The sequence below is a fragment of the Macrobrachium nipponense genome, chromosome 1 (genome assembly GCF_015104395.2).
Source record: "Macrobrachium nipponense isolate FS-2020 chromosome 1, ASM1510439v2, whole genome shotgun sequence".
Taxonomy (NCBI): domain Eukaryota; kingdom Metazoa; phylum Arthropoda; class Malacostraca; order Decapoda; family Palaemonidae; genus Macrobrachium; species Macrobrachium nipponense.
The window spans coordinates 125,743,660-125,758,269 of record NC_087200.1 but is presented as its reverse complement, the minus strand read 5'-3'; the positions used below and the strand labels follow the sequence as shown (position 1 = coordinate 125,758,269).

At 34.1% G+C, this 14,610-nt stretch overlaps 1 protein-coding gene and 1 long non-coding RNA gene across 6 annotated transcripts in view; one reads left to right on the top strand and one right to left on the bottom strand.

The window, feature by feature from the left end:
- Positions 1 to 14,610, top strand: part of LOC135219603 (uncharacterized) — a 125,101-nt gene that overhangs the window by 15,103 nt on the left and 95,388 nt on the right. The gene's annotated exons all lie outside the window — the stretch shown is intronic.
- The window catches only part of LOC135219602 (mucin-2-like), a 95,988-nt gene that overhangs the window by 31,273 nt on the left and 50,105 nt on the right, over positions 1 to 14,610 (bottom strand). For 2 of the 5 annotated variants that reach the window (XM_064256493.1, XM_064256494.1), the window contains exon 7: positions 5,270 to 5,329. The exons of the other annotated variants lie outside the window; for them this stretch is intronic. In XM_064256493.1, the coding sequence (XP_064112563.1) occupies positions 5,291 to 5,329 (39 nt within the window). In that variant the 3' untranslated portion in view covers positions 5,270 to 5,290. The remainder of the gene's footprint in view (positions 1 to 5,269; positions 5,330 to 14,610) is intronic. 5 annotated transcript variants of the gene reach the window in all.

Here is a 14,610-nt window from a genome sequence, read left to right as displayed (position 1 = left end):
AGTGTACCAGTTCAGAGCACTTTGTTTCGAGCTTTCAACCAGGTGTTCACACGAGTGTTCACCCTTGAGCCAACTTTGACCCATTCGCATAGGGTACGTCATCTGAAGTATCTCGACAATTGGCTAGTCCTGGCAAACTCTCATTCGCAGTTTCTCACGGACAGGGATCAACTTCTTGAATTTTGTCACAGCCAGGGGGTTGTAATAAACTTCGAGAGGTCCGACCTCATCCCCAAGCAGAGGATAATGTACTGGGGCATTCTGATAGATATGGCAACAGTAAGAGTCTTCCCCTCAGACTCATGTGTTAGCAAGTTCAGGGAGGTAGTGCAGTCACTAACAGCTCGGCAGTGGCAAGTCATTCTCGCCACCTGTCATCCTTGAAGAAACTAGTCCCTCACAGGCTGCTTCACCTTAGTTTCCCTTCAGTGGAGAATGAAGGAATTATGGTCTTCAGCAAGGAATCTCAACAACATAAGTGAACTGAAAATTTTTCTAATTGCTGCTATAAAACTTACTGGAAGTCAGGACTCCAAGGAAGAAGAACAGGGCCTATTCAGTGCTCTACCAGCTGATTGGTGGCAGTGTGTTTTTTATCATTTGGCATGGGAAGAGAAATTTTGAGAGTAACCTTGCCAAGAAACTAATGATGTTAATTGACAATAATGAGAAATGATGCCAATCCTGGGTCTGTAATAATTTGTTAGAGTATGATTTAGATCTTTGATCCCTGCCTGTCTTAGGGCATGTTATGAGTTTTTCTTTCAACGTCCAATATCCTAGTTAGGTTAGTAGAACTGAAGCTTTTGTAACCTTGAATGGTACGAAAATCGTACATCTATTGGCGCTTTAATTTAAAGTTTTATCTAAAGATTAAGTGTATTTACTTCCTATCCAAATGTACCTTCAATGTACTTGAATGTATACAAGAAGCAGGAAAATTACAAGTGTTCAATATAACAAAGCTGTTAAATCGATTGCAAGGTTATATTAAGCAAGACTGCAAAGATGAAATATATCTCCTGCTTAATGATGTCAGTGCCTAAGAATCCCCTTCAGTCCATCTGAACGTGTTATTTGTAATTTTCATAAAGTCAGAAGTATTTTGAAAAATTGGGTCTGACTAAAACAGGGTCTTAAGTTTTGGGGCCGATTTTGCCTTGTTTGTATGGGCTGGTTAAAACACACAAACCCGAGAATCCTGTTGGTCCAGTCATTAGCTCTGTTGAGTCGGTAACTTATGATTTATCAAAATGGATGGTTACAGTGTCCTCACCTTTAGTAACAAATATCTTTAGCTTTCATGTCAGGCATAATGCAGACCTATTACAAAAGATGAAAACCATCGGTGTTAATTTTCAGTTGAAAAGGATAAGTTTTGATGCCACTTCTCTATGCGCAAGAATACCTGGAGGTGATCTTGAGTACTAGGCAAAAGTTTAAGAGTGGATTTTAGAGTGGATCAAATTATGTATTTGTGGTTTGTGTGTACTTTTGATGATGAGTTTTATCTGGATATATTAGATTTACAATGGGAAATCCATTAGGTCTCGTTTTAAGTAATTTTTTCTTTGAGTTCTTGAACTCCTAGTGTCTCCTGTCGTTTGAATGTGTTGATTACATTTGTATGTGACCATTTGCAGAGTGTGCATTTATTTTGAATTTGGACAATCTACTTCTTTCCTAAAGCTTCACTGTAAAGGAAAAAGATTATGAACGTTCATCTCTTGATGTAAATTTGAATTTGCAACCGTACTCCTGATAGCTGTGTATTGAAAAATACCAACGTACTGTTCATTTATCTGTCGTGTGTATCTGTGTATGAGTATGTTATAGTATATATATATAGTATATATATATATATATATTGATATATATATATATATATATAGGTAATATGATGTATAATATCTATATATATATATATTATATATATATATATATATATATATATATATATAATATATATATATTAATAATCTGAATATATAGTATTATATTTTTATATATTTATATATATATATATATATTCCTTATATTATATTTTTTATTTTTATATATAATTATATCATATATAATATAATATACTATATATATATTATATGATATGATATATATAATATCTATTATATATATATTAAATATATATATATAAGATAATATATATATATATATATATAGTGCCGTTTCACACTGAAAATGAATTAATTTGACAGTAGTTCTGAAGCTGTCTGAAAATAATGCTGCATCCCACCTCTTGAAAAAATGGAAGAAATTGCTATAGAAAATATGTTTTAGTTTCTGGAGAAGAAAAAAAATGCTTAGAATAATAATTAAAAACGTATTTTTTAAGGTTCAAAATGAAGAACCTGGTTTATATATATTATTAATAATATATATGATTTATTATATAATATTATAATATATAATATATTATATATACATATACACACACACACAACATATAATATAATATATATATATATTTAATATAATATTATTATATATTATATACTTATAAATATGTATATGTATATGTATATGTACTCATACACAGATACACACGACAGATAAATGAACAGTACGTTGGTATTTTTCAATACACAGCTATCAGGAGTACGGTTGCAAATTCAAATTTACATCAAGAGATGAAAGTTCATAATCTTTTTTCCTTTACAGTGAAGCTTTAGGAAAGAAGTAGATTGTCCAAATTCAAAATAAATGCACACTCAGCAAATGGTCACATACAAATGTAATCAACCACTTCAAACGACAAGGAGACACTAGGAGTTCAAGAACTCAAAGAAAAAAAATTATTTAAAACGAGACCTAATGGATATTTCCCATTGTAAATCTAATATATCCAGATAAAACTCATCATCAAAGTACACACAAACCACAAAATATATAATTTTGGATCCACTCTAAAATCCACTCAAACTTTTGCCTAGTACTCAAGATCACCTCCAGGTATTCTTGCGCATAGGGAAGTGGCATCAAAACTTATCCTTTTCAACTGAAAATTAACACCGATGGTTTTTCATCTTTTGTAATAGGTCTGCATTATGCCTGACATGAAAGCTAAAGATATTTGTTACTAAAGGTGAGGACACTGTAACCATCCATTTTGATAAATCACAAGTTACCGACTCAACAGAGCCAATGACTGGACCAACAGGATTCTCGGGTTTGTGTGTTTTAACCAGCCCATACAAATAAGGCAAAATCGGCCCCAAAACTTAAGACCCTGTTTTAGTCAGACCCAATTTTTCAAAATACTTCTGACTTATTATAATATATATATATATATATATATATATATATATATATATAATATATATATATAGATATATTATATATATATAGTGCCGTTTTCACACTGAAAATGAATTAATTTGACAGTAGTTCTGAAGCTGTCTGAAAAATAATAATGCTGCATCCCACCTCTTGAAAAAATGGAAGAAATTGCTATCGAAAATATGTTTTTATTTAGTTTGGAGAAGAAAAAAAGCTACAATAATAATTAAACGTATTTTAAGGTTCAAAATGAAGAACCTGGTTTATATATATATGTATATATATATATATATATATATATATATATATATATATATATATATATATATATTAATGTATATATATATGTATACATAAATCTGATGAAAGTGACCAACAGATTATAATTACACACACATATAATATATATATATAGTATATAATATATATATAGTATATATATGTGTGTGTGTGTAATTATAGTCTGCTGGGCACACTTTCATCAGATTTATGTGTAGCCTATTTGCAATAGCTACCACGATCTCGTGATTTTTATATTTCTTCACACACTCTTCATTTTGATGCAATTTTAGCATTATTGGTCATTGATGAAACCCTAAAGTACGTTTAATGATTATTCTGAGTTTTCAGTACTACTTCCCTAGAAACTAACAACCTATTTTCTATACTTAAAACTTTCTTCCATTTTTTCAAGAGATGTGATGCAGCATTATTTTCAGACAGCTTCATAACTACTGTCAAATTATATAATTTCCAGTGAGAAGTGGCACTTTATCCGTCGTTTTTAGTGGCGCAGGAAATAAAGGCTACCGCTGACATGGATGTCCTTCACTGTAGCACAATGCTCTTATGTATGGCTGAAACATCAATCAATCAATCGGTTGGGGACGATGGGAAGTTTGAAGGAATCTGAACACCCAAAATATGAATGTGGTAAAGATGAAACAGTTTCTAGTGATAGTGGTCCATTGTGCTAGTAGCTGAATCCCATTGAGTATGTAGTTATGCAGTGCTTTGTTTTCTAGTCTTTTCCCCAATTCAAGAAGCTTTTAAATGATTCAGATCTTTTGTGAAGTAAATAGTGTGCGTGTCAGGCTCATTTGTAAGAGGATTGTGCCGCTGTGCTCTTGTGTGCTAATGCTTCTCAAGACTCTTCTTCAGGCTGACCACTTTTTGTATGGACATTCTCATGTTGTACCGCAGTGTGTTCATTGCTCAGTATAGTGGCCGAGAACTAATTTAGCTCATTATTTTACAAGTGCATTGTAACATAATTGACTGTTGTACTATGTAATAAAAATGGGAGCACGGTGGCTTTTCTTTCAGCATTTATTGGGCCTCGGGATTTTAGATTTACTTTGGTTAAGCCGTGCAATTGAGAATCTCCATATGTTATTTGAAATTTTTATTTTCGTGTTTACGTCGAACTTTTACTTTACTGCTGATATTAGTCATGAAATGCTTTAACTCAATCCGGAGGTTGAATGAGGAGTATTGTTTCTGTGTGTGTAGTTGTGTCTTATAGCTTTTTTTTTTCTTTTTTATTTCGGGTGTATCAAATATTTTTAAAACCTTTTATAGATGATTCTTCAAGCTCTTCTGCAGACTGCAATTGATGTCGTCCTCTAGATCTGTGATGCGATAAGTTGGTATTCAAACTGTTATCTTAACTAGTTTAATTTATACGCATTCTGCATCTAAGCATTAAGACTACGGCGTGCAGGCTATTGCTGAATTCTAAATAGAGCAAGTTATTTTTCTTCTTTGAAATATACATTGAGAAGCAAATAAAGATGCTCATTTGATAACTGACAGAATCAAATAAACATGTTCATTTGACTTATTTCAGTCTGCTATTAAGATAGTTAATCATTGTGTGCTATGGTCAGTCTTTGATGATTTTGGTGTTTAAATTTCGTTACTAGCGGCTAATTGAAATCCACAAAGCTCAGTAGATGCACACATAACTTACAAGTCATCGATTACAGTTTTATCAGAAGAGAGTACAAGAATGGTTGTCCTTCGAGCGGGTCTGTGAAAAAATAAACAAAATGAACTGATTTCTTGAAAGAAACAGACAATATTATGCTTTAATTTGTTTGGAGAGAAAAAAGGAATAGGCCCTGTCTTGTTTGGAAAATAAACGAAATGTGGTTGCTTTGAATTTCGTTGGTATTGGGATTCGATGTCACGACTAAGTCTTATCCCGACATGAACGAGGAAAATTTTTTGGGTGCAGGGAAAGGGAAGTTAGGAAGAAACAAGAATCATCGTCTTAATTTCATCTTATTTTTATTTCAGTTGATCGTTTTATGGCCATCATAGGCAGAGTCATTTTGTTTTTTCTGGAACTGGGCAAAATAATTGATTCAGAACACAGTGGAAAGCTCCGAGTTTCACAGTCTTAATGTAGCCTAATGGGCCTGTAAGTCATTCCTCCTTCGGATATATTAAGCTCTATTCCACAGTTATTATTCATAAGTTCGTGATTAATAATTTTCCACTGTTATTATTCATAAATAAATTCGTGGTTGATAATATTTTACAGTTACTGTTCATGAGATTGTTAATAATGTATTTTTTTTATTATTAACTTGAAAAATGATAACTTTCCATTTCCCAGAAATTTGGTGTCGTTTTCCACCCATTTCTTTCCACCACAGCGAAAGCTAGCTGAAGCCAGCTAGAGAAGTATGAACTTCAATGACTGGAAACTGAAACGAAAACTGGTCTGTGCGGCCGTGCCTAGTGCAACTCATTGTCTGGGCAGACAGAAACGGCCTGAAAAACCCACTGGAAAATCGCGAGTAGGTCTGTCCCCAATACTTCTGCGTGTGCTACCCTAATTTCATCGTTTCTTCGGTGACTCCATATGTTCCCCTCTTATGCTTCAGGGTAATTGGCTCGCTTGTGTCAGCCAGATATTGGAATGAACTTGAAAACAATTACACTATTCTTAACCTGACTATCCCGTTTGTTGAATCTGAGGTTCCGGTAGAAATTGATACCATAGGGGACTGCTGTCTCTCACAACACACACACACACACACAACACACACACACAAAGTTCAGAGGGAGAAATATCTACCAAGGCTGAGAAGTTAATCAACCACCTCCCATCCCCTCCCCAAGGAAAAACCCAAAATTTCCCCAAAACTTTCAAAAATCCCTTCGCCTGTTTTTCCTTAAACCTGCCAACATTAGACAAACAAACCGAACCAAAAACGTAATAAAAGCAGTGTTGAGGAGAACCTCAAATTGTGTAAATAGTTCATTTGTTTTACGAATAATTATTGTTATTTTTTCTTCTAAAATTTACCTTGTATGTTGTCTCCCATTTTTCTCATACTTGCATTTCGCAGAAACTAATCAGTTTTGTTTTTGTATTTTTAAAACGTTTTTGTGCTGCTGTTTATGGCTTGTTGGTCATCTCAGGTGTCTGTGTGACCCTGGCCCGAAATTATTTCTTGAATAAATGTCATTGGCTCTGCAGACCAGTTTAAAAGCCCACCTCTCTCTCTCTCTCTCTCTCTCTCTCTCTCTCTCTCTCTCTCTCTCTCTCTCTCTCTCTCTCTCTCGTAGAACTTGAGATGAATTTGAAATTAACTTTGGATAACACATTATTTAATTTCGTTAAATGATTATTTACGCTGTTTGTTTGTGTACTTATGATAATTTTGTTTTTGTTTTTTTATTGAAAAGCGACATTGAATCACTTTTAGTATCTGTAATTCTGAAGCTTATTTGATAAAAAAAATTGATGTCGGTGCTCGAGCTCGGAGTCCATACGCATGACCGCGTCACCCCGACATACATCGCATAGCTGGATTATTTTGCCCAAATCCCAGAGCCGTTACACAGATCACGGAAACAGAGCGTCCTTCTCGAAACCGAGGAAGCTGTCTCGGTCACAGTTGTAGGTCCTTGTGATTCAGCTTCTTGTTTTTATTGTATTTCTTTTCTTGTTTGACTGTTAACAGAATGTACACATTGTCGTATTTTTCATTGTCTGGCATCACCATGACCATTCGACTTGTTCGAAGTTTAATAATTTATTATTATCATCGTTTCCTTGTTTTCTTGTTGTTGTTGTTGTTTCACATTAAGCTAGCCTTGTGCTGGCACGGCCTTTAATTTCAAGGAAACTTAGTGGGTTGGCACCATGTGCACTGCCCCCAGATTTCAAAGATTGAGATAAAGGTCTTTGGTATCGTGGTAGTTAGATAGTTTGCCTCTCACGTCCTGTTCAATGAAGAGTCATTTGTGAGGTCAACTTCCTATTTTTCATGTTGATGCAATGTTGCGGAGAGGTAGGCACCTTTGTCGTGACCTGTTTAGTAAGGTCATAATGTAGATTGGATCACGCCATGTTGGTCTTCAGTAGTGACATGGTTGTTGGTCTAGCTATTGTCTTCCAAGGATGTTTTTTCTCTGAAGATTAAATAAAGTTACGTTAATGCTCTGGCGTTTCTACTCAGGATAAATCACCATCGTGTAGAGATTATGTTGCGTGAGGCATGAGTAAACCGAGGTCTCTCTACGCCACATAGTCTGTTTTGGCGTTTTAGTTTTCTCGGGGAGTAAGCCTATAAACCACTTTGTTGTTGTTGCTGCTGCTGTTCTTGTTAGGTGGGGAGGAAAGGCCGATGGAAGAGCCTCGAAATGTTTGACAAAGGTGTTTCGCATTGAGTTAAAGATACAGGAAGTTTAGGATAGGATATTTAGGATTTATTTATGAAGATGAAAATGCAAAAAATAAATAGTGTGCGTGTTAAGCAGTACAGAACAATCATTTCTAAGGAAATATGGCAAATTTATTTCAATTTTCGTTGGTGAAACAACACGCTGTTTGACTGTAGATTTTAGCACGATCCCGAGTACGCTGGAGGTTGGATCATGCCTTGTTAGTCTTCAGTAGAGACATGGTTGTTGGTGTAGAAAATGAGAGAGTAGAGATTGCAGATACTGATCGTCTGCAGCAGGTATAAGCTTCCCAAATTCAACATGAGGTCGGCGCTAACTTTGTCAAAAGTGATGTATTCCATCGGGAAAGGAAGAGGAGGAACTTCAGCAAAACTTAGATTCGGTAACCGATTTGTGTAAATAAGATTTAAATTTACAATTCTGAGACTTTGGTAACCCGATTTGTGCATAGAAGATTTACATTTACAATTCTGAATATTTAACAATAATTGATATCGTTACAAAGTTTATGTATATCGCGCATAATAAAAATGACCGTTTTACCTCTTTTGATTGGTATCTGACCTCGCCACACCCCAAGTTTGGTATCGTTCATTTTTATTGTATAACATTCTGATTCGTAGGTTCTTTAGATTGCGATATATATGTCAACGTATTGCTTCCGGGATCTGCCTCCAGCACATGACTGCATTTGAAAGAAATCATGCAATAAGTCTTAAACCAAAGGATTATATCCCCCCCCTCCTCTCGAGCCTGGATCGATCACCAGGGAATAATGAAACACATTGACAGAAGTTCTGAATGTATGCTAATTTTCCTAAACAGCATCGCCATTAAACTTGGTGGGGTTGGGGGAGGGGGTCTCGGTGGTTAAAATTTTATTTTAAAAACAGCATTTGAACTTGAAAGCGAGTTCTTCGTCATTGGTTTCCGGATTCAGACGTCGGGTTTCATTTGGGATATTCGGTGCAAGTTCCGGGAAATCGATTTGGTTGATGCCTGGAACGAGGGTGTTAACCCCATGCCTAAAATTGGTGATCATGAGAAGTGGATGAACAAGGCGTGATCCTACCTCCAGTTTACTCGGGATGGTTGGTTGGTTTATGATTTAGCTGGCTTTGTGCCGGCACGGGCCCTTGCCACTAGGTCTAGAGCAGCCCATAAACTCGGGACGCGTGATAAAATCTACGGTCAAATAGCGCGTTGTTTCACCAACGAACATTTAGATAAATACTCTTTATATTAGGCATAAGTTCCTACGTTTAACATTACAATTTTTATTTTTTTCTTTTTATTAATGATCATCATAAATTGTTCTCTACTGTTTAACATTCACATTATTTATTTTTGAAATTTTTATTCTAATAGATCAATCATAAATGTCCTCTCCTAAAATTCCTGTCTCCTTAACTTCAACGCAAAACACTTTTCAAAAATTTTTTGGCTCTTCCATAGGGCTTTCCTATCCCCCCCCCCCCCCCCCCAACACCCCCCCCCCCCCCCCCCCCCCCCCCCCCCCCCCCCCCCCCCCCCCCCCCCCCCCCCCAACAACAACAAAGCAGTTTGTAGTCTTACTCCCCGAGTAAGCAAAACCTAGGGCCCTGTTTGTCCTTCAGGTTCTTGTCAGTTCGAAGGTCTTGCCTTTGTGTTGGTTCTCCCTGAGCTTCTTAGTCCTCGTTCCTGAGCTCTTTTAATGACTTGTCTGTCGCCTTCCATATTGTTCTTGTCATGTGGTATGTCTTTCTTTTCCTCTTTCTTCCCTAGACTTGAAGTTTCCTATTGTATCTCTCTCATCTCATGGTATGGCTGCTCTAGCTCCTTTGCTTCCTCCGTATGGTGCTTTACGTTATGTATGAAGTGTATGAAATGTTCCGCTGGCAACGTGATTTGAGTCTCCTCCTCTTTTTTGGTACCTCCTCCTCCTCCTCCTCCTCCTCCTCCTCCTCGGGTTTTCCTATCAATGAGGGGGAAGGCAATTTGTTCTCTCTCGGCACGCTAGAGTAATTAACTGCTGTTGGTCTATAGGATATTATCGTACACGCTATCTTCTATTTATTTTTTCCATTTCCTATATTTTTCTAAACTACTACTCTTACTGCTGACCTCTGCCTTCCATTTTTTAATTTTATTTCTTTTTTCCCCTCTTCATCCTCCTCAGCGTTTTTTCATATGGTATTCATTTTACGATAGTTAATTAACTAGATTAAAAAAAAAACAGTATTGTAGCAAGAAAATATGAAGAGAGAGTATCCTGTTAACTTTGCATGCGTTCGTAATGTAATTATGATGATGTTATTGGGCCACAAATTTTGCTGCCGTCCTTTAGGGTCTAGTAATCATACCCTGTGTCAATCGGTAACTCAGTGCTTCTGTTTAGTCAGCCTGCAAATAATTTAAACTTTATTTGTCGGGTTTGGGGTTTGACTTTCGTCGTATTATCTTAATTTTGAATTTGTTTTTTCCTGCCTCAGTTCACGCACATATCACCATAACGCAAGGTCATGCTGTCTATACTTTGTTTTTTTCCATCTGTCCATCCGCCTGTGGTGTTTTTGTATGGTAACACTGCGTCCCGGGCTTTAAATAGTTACGCTATGTGTAAGTTTTAGGTAAATAAAAGGATATCTGGGTGTACATTTGCAACTGAAACGTGTTTTAATAATTTACTGTATGCGAATTACACCGTTAATATTCGAAATAGGATATTGTTATTATTGTTGAATGTAAGCTGAATGTAACTATCTAAAGCCCGGGACGCAGTGTTACCATACGCAAACACCACAGGCGGATGGACAGATGGAAAAAAACCGAGTATAGTTCATTGTCACGTAGATTCCTTGTTTTTCCTCACAACTGCTTCCATCCGGCTACTGAGTGTTTAATTGCAATTTCAGAGAACGTTTCAGCATCAAGTGAGTTTTATTTTGGTCGGAGACATCCAGTAGGAGTTCATGCTCAAGCATAACTATTTATTGGGAACATGTGAGAAGAGGGTCCTCCTTCCTGACTGTCAGCTTTCTACTTATTATTGGTTAACGTTATTTCGTTTGCTTTTGATTACTGGGACATTAAACATCTGTAGGCTTTGCTTCAGCGTTGACAAGATAGACTTAAGCTTGTTACTGACTTTTGTAAAGGGAAGATATATACAGTTTTAAGGTTGTGAATGGAAAAGAAAATGATGAAGTATAGTAAGGAAGAGAAAATGCCATAGACCTAATCCCAATTTGTTGACCTCTCGTATTCGATATGCAAGAAGTTATATATATATATTATAATATAATATATATAATTATTATATATATAATTAATTATATTATATACACACACACTATATATATGTATTTATATGTGTGGTTGTGTATGTATGTGTATACATTATAACAATTTGTTGACATATTCAAGATGCCAGTCATTGTGTGTTGTATATATATATAAATATATATATATATATATATATATATATATATATATTATATATATATATATATATATATATATATATATATATATATTGTACGTATGTATATGTATATATTTATATATATATATTATATATATTCATACGTATGTATATTGTAAGAATATTATAAAGGACAAAAAAACAGAAGCGATGTAATTCTACAAGGTCTTTTGACTTCTTGTCCTTTACTTAGCAAACTGAAGAAATATAAAAAAAGGTTTACAAAGAAAGCTCGTATAAATGATAGTTGGTGATTACAATGGAAACAGTATGTACCTGGAATCCAACACAATTTAAGGGTTAGTAGACCTATCAGAACAGGCTTAAGAGGTTCTACAGGTCAGAAGCAGGGACAAGACAAATAAGAGATTATGCAAAAAAGGTGACTGACAACAATTTTTTTTTTTTTATAAAAGTACAACTCAATAACTCCATTTATTAAACAATCAACTTTTGTAAGGAGAACATTTTACAAAAAATATTAAACATTCGAATACAGAGAAAATATATCCAAGGTAACTAATTTGTAATTAAGTCAATGATTTTATATTGTAGGTTATTCTTGAACGTTTTACTAATACAGGGATCCAAATACACATCCCATGGTTAATAAGGTTAAAATTACAATGGACAGTAAGTTGTCTAATAGGGGATCCTAAAAGATTTAATGAAGAGAAATTTTTCGATCTGCCAATCACTGAACTTTCAGACCAGTTTATCCTGTGAGTTTTCACTTAAATGATCAAATATTGCATTGGAAGTTTGCCCAGTTTTGACAGAATACTTCTATTTTTTAATTTGTACTTCTAAATCCTTGCTAGACTGGCAGATATAAAAAGAGGGTAGTCCAAACATGGCTTGAATAGAAATGGACAAATATTAAGTAGTTCAGTATTTATTTATAGGAAACCAACCAACAACTTAACTTATGTCCATTTTCTATTCAGGCATCACCTTAATGTTAGAATATAAATATTTTCTTGTATGTCTCTACGAGCATTGCGCAGTTTGTATTTGGATGAAGAAATCGAATGCATAAGAAAATAGGGACAGATTTATGTTTTCCTTTACATATACTAGATATTTGTTATGATAAAGCCCACAAAAAGATTTTTAGCTTGCCTTACTTTAGTGGTGTTGAAAACAAAATCATTATTAAAAGCCTTTAATGTCAACCTCGTTTATTCCTATAATAAGACAAAAAGGAATGTCAATAAAAAGTAACTCTAAGGAAAACAACAACAATATAATATATAAAATTCCATCTTTGGACTGCGCCCACTTTTTATATCTGCCAATCTAGCTAGGATTTAGAAGTACAAATTAAACAGCATAAGTATTCTGTCAAAACAGGGGAAACATCCAATGCAATTCAGTATTCGTTCATTTAAGTGAAAACTCACAGGATAAATTGGACTGAAAGTTCAGTGATTGGCAGGTCGGAAGATTTCGCTTCATGAAATCTTTTTGGATCCTCTATTACTAGCTTACTGTCCATTGTAATTTTAACCTTAGCCTGGGATGTACTATTTGGATCCCTGTATTAGTAAAGTGCTCAAGCATGACCTAAAAGATAAAATCACTGGCTTAATTACTTACCTTGGATATATTTACTACGTATTCGCATGGTTAAAATTTTTTGTAAAAATGTTCTCATTGCAAATATTGTTGTTACTGTTTCCTAAATGGAGTCATCGAGTTGTACTTTTATAAAATATTTTGGTGGCCAGTCACCATTTTTGTTTAATCTCTTAATTGTCTTGTCCCTGCTTCTGACCTGTTAGGCTTAATCGTTTGGAAAACCTCTTAAGCCTGTTCTGATAGGTCTACTAATTCTTAAATTGTGTTGGATTCCAGGTACATACTGTTTCCTTTGTAATCACCATCTTTCATATATATATATATATATATATATATATATATATATATATATATATATGATAAGATTTAAGTAAACTGAAGTGCTTTTTATTGTATCTAAATCAGAGGGCCCAGGTTCAAATCCAGACTAGGGCAAATGCACTTACTAATTATACTATTGCCTGTGGATGTAAGTTATTCTCAATGCATCGTGAATTCGATATTTAACAATATTTATGGATTAATATTCTTAAAGTCATACATAAGAAAAAATTACATTATATATATATCTATATATATATATCTATATATATACTATATATATATATTTATATATATATCTATATATATATATATATATATATATAGTATATATATATATATATATATAATGTGTGCACATAACTGTATCACAAAAATATGGAACATGATGAATACATAAATAAAGACAAATTCCATAAAGGAAAGAGAATATTGGAGCCTGCAAGGCCTTTCAACTTCTTGTCCTTTACTTAGCAGACTGAAGAAATATAAAAACAAGTTTACACAGAATGCTCATATAATATTAAGTATATATTATATAATAATTATAGATATATATATATATATATATATATATATATATATATATATATATATATTATATACTATATATATATATATTATATAATTATATATATATTACTATATTATAATATATGTATGTTATATATATATGTATACGTATATATATAAATATATATATTATATATATTTATATACTATATAACTTATACATCCATTATAAATTATCTATATATATATATACTTATATATAGTATTACAGTTACATATAAATACTATGATAAATATAATTATATATTATATATATTATTATTATATATATATATACTATTTAATCAATAAATATATATAATATATTAATTATACTTATATTATAGCAATATACATACATATAATATAGATATATATAATCTACATTATATAAATATATATATATATATAATATAATATATTATATTATATATATATTATATACTCATATATAGTATTAAACACCCCCCCCCCCCTCCCCCCACCCCCCCCCCCCCCCCCCCCCCCCCCCCCCCCCCCCCCCCCCACCCCCCCCCCCCCCCCCCCCCCCCCCCCCCCCCCCCCCCCCCCCCCCCCCCCCCCCAACCCCCCCCCCCCCCCCCCCCCCCCCCCCCCCCCCCCCCCCCCCCCCCTAAACATATAATTATTCATATATTTATAATTATATATAAAATAATATATAATTATTATAT